This window comes from Bison bison, unplaced genomic scaffold, assembly GCF_000754665.1.
Source record: "Bison bison bison isolate TAMUID 2011002044 unplaced genomic scaffold, Bison_UMD1.0 scf7180017849837, whole genome shotgun sequence".
In the NCBI taxonomy this organism is placed as follows: domain Eukaryota; kingdom Metazoa; phylum Chordata; class Mammalia; order Artiodactyla; family Bovidae; genus Bison; species Bison bison.
Genome location: NW_011480410.1, coordinates 6,378 through 12,393, shown reverse-complemented (window position 1 = coordinate 12,393; position 6,016 = coordinate 6,378). Strand labels below are relative to the sequence as shown.

Here is a 6,016-nt window from a genome sequence, read left to right as displayed (position 1 = left end):
TCCAATACTGTTCACTGGGAAGCTGTCCTGTCTGATAAACTTCACTTCCATTGATGCAGGTAAGATTGTTGGCGTCTACCCAGCTTTTATTCGCTTGAAAGATTTCATTTATGCTTATACTCACATTACAATGTGTCACTAAAATTAGAAAACAAGGATACACACAGACATGTACTTAGTTTTAGACGAGTGCTTTCCTGGAAATAAATTTTAAATGGTGAAATACTTAAGGTACTGTCTAAATTCTTATTTAGTGAATGTGGAGTAGAAATTTCACAAATGGAATAAGCCATGCACACTCAGCAACTTAAATTTTCTCTACTACTAAGCTGAGGGTGAGTATGAAAATATCTGCCCTTTTAAACTATGTATTTTTATATTTACAGTTTATTTACAGTAACAACAGCTATAGAGTAATAGTCATTTCAATTGGGATTCAGTACTCTAGGGAAATTTTCATATGTGGACTTATTTAACCTATATAAATAAATGACACCTTTAAATTCCTAAGAAGTGTTAAATCTGTATCAATTTATTCTCCAATATACACAGCCAATCCCAGTGGTAATAGTCTACAATATTGATGCTACATTATTCCAAAGACTAGCAATACTCACCATCTCCTGAACACTACTATGTATCATAAACAGTGATTTTCTCTCTTACCACTTTCCCATTTTCTTCCTTGTCTACCACTGACAACCTAGGTCTGCAAGAAGTACTCCAAGTAGTGGTTTAGCTTTACTGGCTGCCCTCAGAAATTAACATATTGCATTAATCAACTTTCACATTATACATGACTTATTCTGATTTCATCAGTAACCTGTGGCTCACTTAAAGTTGAACCTAAATTTGTTAGGAAATGATTTAGGCCTTTAATCTTGTTAGAAAATAGAAAAGAATGAATGATTCAGAGTTAACAATAAATAAATGAATTTTACCGAAAGGTGATCTGCTACAGTTTCCATCAGCCCAACTGATGGAACATTTTGACCATGGTAGTTCACGTTGAAAAGAAGCAAACAGGTAGTAAAGACTATAGGCAATTATGACATTATAATAGATTGTCACAAAAAGGGATATCAGGACCATTGTAATCCCCACACCTGGAAAAGAGAACAATTAAAAACATAAGTACTGTGGTGGATTCATTTTGATATTTGGCAAAACTAATACAATTATGTAAAGTTTAAAAATAAAATAAAATTAAAAAAATAAGTGAAATTTCTTTTGCTAATTCATACAGCTGCATTCTCAATTTCCACAAAATCTATTTTAAACTGAGAAAACTGTTTCAATGTTTTCTCTTTATTGGAGGCGTGGGAGACAGTACTGTTGTCTGAATAGCTTCTCAAAATTATTTTGATGATTAATTTTTTAGACAGATTTTGAGTTGATCAGGAAAAGGTGCTAAGATTAAAGATCTATATTAAGCCACTGAATTCACATAAAGAAAAGCCATGTTCTTTACTCATTCTTATTAAGTCTGTAAATTCTTGTCAGAGTGGGTACTATTAAAAAAAAAAAAATTTCAAAGCTCATATCCTATCGATTCAGTGACCAATACTCCCATCTTCATCTATACACCAGCATTTTGACAAGTAGAAGATAAAGCCTCTGAAAGAATGTCCTAAGGGGAAATGTACAGCATTTCTACAAGGTGTGTAAAGAAAATTCAGGAAATTGTAATTATCTGAATTTAAACTTCTGAAATGTCTTTAACTCTCTAGTTTGAAAATGCAGCTTAGCACACTGAATATCACTTCTATGCTAAGACTAACTTCCTTAATATTCCAGCATAATAGTCTCTTCACCTCACTATAAGTGTATTTTTGATGTTACATTGAAACTTTTACAGGTAGCTTTCAGCAGCTAGCACGTACCAAAAATGATATATAATCTTCAAACAGAAAGACTGTTTAATGTTTAATAACAATCAAAGCATTTAAAAAAAAATGTTCCCAGTATCCTATTCCATTAGGATCATCCAAGAAAAAAATAGTGACCTGCCCTTCAACTTTCCTGAATGAGGCATTGTAAAAGATAGGCAAAAGCAACATCACAGAGACCGCATACGGAGTAGAAGAAAAGGCAGAGCCATAAAGTTAACACACAAGACTGTTTGCCAAGAGAATTCAAAGGTGAAAATAAAACAACTTCCTCATATCCTTCTTAACCCCAACAATATCTGCAGCCCAAGATAAAGAGAAATACATATTAACATTTGATTTCTAAATTTGATGGTGGCAAATAAAAAAACAATGTATGTCTCTGACTTTGAAAGTTAGTTGCTCAGTTGTGTCCAATTCTTTGCTGCCTCATGGACTGTATAGACCACCAGGCTCCTCTGTCCATGGATTTCCCAGGCAAGAATACTGGAGTGGGTGCCATTTCCTCCTCCAGGGGATTTTCCTGACCCAGGGATCAAACCTGTGTTTCCTGCATTGCAGGCAGTTTCTTTACTACCTGGGCCATCATGTCCAAATGTTAAATGCTTTCATCCACGCAGTGAGGACAGCTATATGCAGAAACAAACCAATAAGCATAATAAGGAAAACATTTTAATACCAACCTTGAAACAATGGAAGAATCCTCCAAACTGAAACTGGACCTAAGCTAGAAAATTGTCCCATGGAGCACTCTAAGAAGAACAAAGGTAAACCAGCCAGGGCTAGCATAATCACATATGGTATTAAGAAGGCACCTAGAAAAGGCAAAAAAAGAACCAAAGTACTATTATATGCCCAAATCTTGATGGCACTTTGACAACCAACACAACATTTTGAAAGCAGTCTGATAAGTGGAGTCAGAGAGAACTGAATCTGGGCTTCAAATCTGTAAGAAAGTTGTTGATTTTCTAAACCTTGGATTCCTCATCCATGAAATGGGGATGCTGGTATTACCTAATGAGGTTGTTGTGATTATTAAAAACAATAACCCATAAAAAGCAATTCAAAGAAGTTGAATGATCATAGGCTTTGGAGACAGATAGACCTAGGTTTATATCCTGGCTTCATCATGTACTAGTTATGTGACCTGGGGCAGTTTATCTAACCTCTCAATCTTGGGTTCCTCATAAATGGGAAGAGCAATGCCAAGTCATCAGTTTGTGGTAAGGATTTAATCACAGAGCCTATGTGAAAACACTTCACAAAATAGGCAGGCATATAGTATATGTTCAAAGCTAGTTTCCCTCCTCTCTCCTTAAAAACTAACAAAAACAATCTGCTTTTAAGACTTAGGGTTTAAATGTTAAATGTGGTTCAAAGTAGAAGCTATTGCAGTTAAGTTCATTATTCTCCAAATAGTCATGTGTCTTCACTCAATGTTAAAGAAACATTATTTTTGGTATAAGAATCTTGAACCCTTGAGATGTACGCAGAATTAACATTCAATTTCATAAGGACTAATATTCCTACATTTAGATTATTCAGTCCCATTTTTGTTTGTTTTTTTGTTGTTGTTGTTGTTAAACCTTTTATTATTTTACATTTATCCTGTCTACTTTTAGGGAATACAATTCATTAAAACTTTGACCAGAATTTTGGTAGAAGCGGGGACAGAATATTAAATTTGTTGTTTAAGTATTCTAGAAGTCTTAAATTAACAATGTTTAATAAGAAAATGTGGAATAAGTGAGTAAAATAGACTTTGGGTTGGATTATGTACATTTTTTTCTTCATATACTTTTCCCATTATGATACTATAACACCATACCTGGGCATTACATTTTTTTCTAACCCTAAAAATATATTTTACTAAAAATAAGAAGACAATAAAGTACTTGTTACATGCAAGTCACTAGTCACCAGAACATAAGGACAAATATGTTTTTACAGATGTTGCAATGTACATACCATCATTACTATGACTAATAGAAGTTTAATTCCCACCAATGGTAAATATGAAGAAAAAGTAATACAAAATATCTGTTTGAAAAACAATATGCAATATTTTGCCAGCCCAGTGTAAACAGGTTTGTAGACACACACAAAAATCAATTTTCCTCAATGTTATCAATGGCTTTTCACCCATTATATTATTTCATTATTAATAACAACCATAACTGGTAGATTAGCAATACAAAGTTAACACTACTGACCTAGACCCTAAGGTAGTCTGATACTTCTCTTTCTTATAGTGTTAAAAAGCATCTAAAGATAAAAATGATTCCAGATTTTAGCAACAGTCTTTTAAGCCTGACCATAAGTTTAAATCTAATCTATTAACTTTTGACAAATTTGAATTTCGTGTTCCTGTTCTACCCTTGGGCAAAAAAGAGAAGCAACTGAGAGAGAGTAGATCATCCACTACTCAAATGATGTGATCTTTTAAAAATGAGAGCCAATATGATAAGCTAATTTTTAGAGGAAACAGTGAGAGAGGTAATAGCATACAATAAAATAATGCCATTTTGTTTCAGCTAAGTTTAAAAATTCTATATTAAACCTAGTTTGATATAGTTCCTAGAAATCTATAGTAAGTACTGGCCCTTTATGACATCAACTCCCAGGGTATTTCTTAATTTAAACCTGAACATAAGGGGCTGAAAAGGAACCTGAATGCTTTTCTCAACTACACTGACCTTAGGACATATGATTCCTGACTCATCTTCCAGCTCAAATGTATACTAAACTCTTGATTAAACAATGTTGGCTCTAGTTGGTAATTTATGTTGGTAATTTATGGACCAACACTTAAAGTGTTTGATAAACAGAGCTCCTTTCTTAAATCTTTGAAGGGCAATATGAATGTTTTAATATAACCAATTAATAAGGAATGTAAGATTGAAATATCGCCACACAAAATCCTATTGTACCAAGAAAAATAATTACAGTGGCATAGTTTCACTGGTATCCAATTTTGAAATATAAGGGAATGTCACCTCTACACTTCTAATAGGACTTGTAATTACAAGTAAATAAATATGGTGTAAGTGAAAAGTTGTTTCAACATTACTAGAGGATTGTGCAATTCATTCTGTTTCCTTTTGGGTGTCACTTCAGAGTTATTTTTTTCTCCTTGTTCTAATTGAGTCTTCTTTAGTGATCTATGAGGTATAAACCATATTGTTTTACAGAAATTAAACACCTAGCCTTGAATTAAATTCTATTGCATTTTAGAAGGATCTTCTACCTGGTCAATCCAATTTGGAATATATGTAACTGATATTGCAGCTTAACGTACAAAACCTTTAATTACCTTTTAATCAACTCTTTCCAAACTTAAGTTTCCAAAATGTAATGCCTTATTTTATTTAAGCAAATGATTTATTTGAATGTCCTATTAGAATGAGAATTCCCTGCCTTTTACTTAGATTCAGCAATAAATCAGGCAAAACACAACTTGAGTCTGAATACATTATTATAGGAACATGTATAAATTAAGAAGAATAAGTCATATGAAGATTGTTTGGGATTTCAAATGAGAAATCAGAAGTGCTAAATACGCAACTTTTATCAAGTTTATATCTGAAGATCTTATGAAACCAGCTTTCCAACTTGAGCTAGAAAACCATGGTCTAATAATAAAATGAAGTATGCTCATTTCCCATCCTCCCACTAACCCATATTATCATATACCTTTCCTTAGGTCTTAAATATCATCAGAGGCCACAGAGCACCTCCCTTAAAACTGAAGGGGAAATAAATTGGGGCAGCGGGTAGTACCTCCGCCATTGTTGTAGGTCAAATAGGGGAACCGCCACACGTTCCCCAGTCCCACTGCATATCCAACCATAGATAAAAGGTAATCTGATTTTTTGGACCAGTTACCACGCTCCTGATTCTCATCATTTTCATTAACATGAAGATTCTCGGGTGCAACCTCAGCATTCTAGAAAAAGAAAAATATCATCAGCTTATTTTTCTATTAAAAATTACACAGAAGCATAATTTCAAAAATTCATAGAGTGACAGTGAGAGAGAGAAAGACATACAGAGACAGGCAGACAGAGACAGAGAGAAACAAACCCTGAAAAACATAGCCAAAGAGAACGTTTTCCAAAGCTAGTGAC

General features: G+C 33.6%; 1 protein-coding gene across 1 annotated transcript in view; it reads right to left on the bottom strand.

Moving 5' to 3' along the window:
* LOC104994362 (sodium- and chloride-dependent neutral and basic amino acid transporter B(0+)) overlaps positions 1–6,016 on the bottom strand; it is a gene marked incomplete at its 3' end in the record, with an annotated part of 17,402 nt that overhangs the window by 10,006 nt on the left and 1,380 nt on the right. Inside the window, exons 2-5 of the mRNA XM_010847897.1 lie at positions 5,670–5,835; positions 2,573–2,704; positions 942–1,106; positions 1–138 (exon numbers count right to left, since the gene is read on the bottom strand). The exon at positions 1–138 is cut by the window's left edge and continues 1 nt beyond it. Of these exons, the coding sequence (XP_010846199.1) occupies positions 1–138; positions 942–1,106; positions 2,573–2,704; positions 5,670–5,835 (601 nt within the window). The remainder of the gene's footprint in view (positions 139–941; positions 1,107–2,572; positions 2,705–5,669; positions 5,836–6,016) is intronic.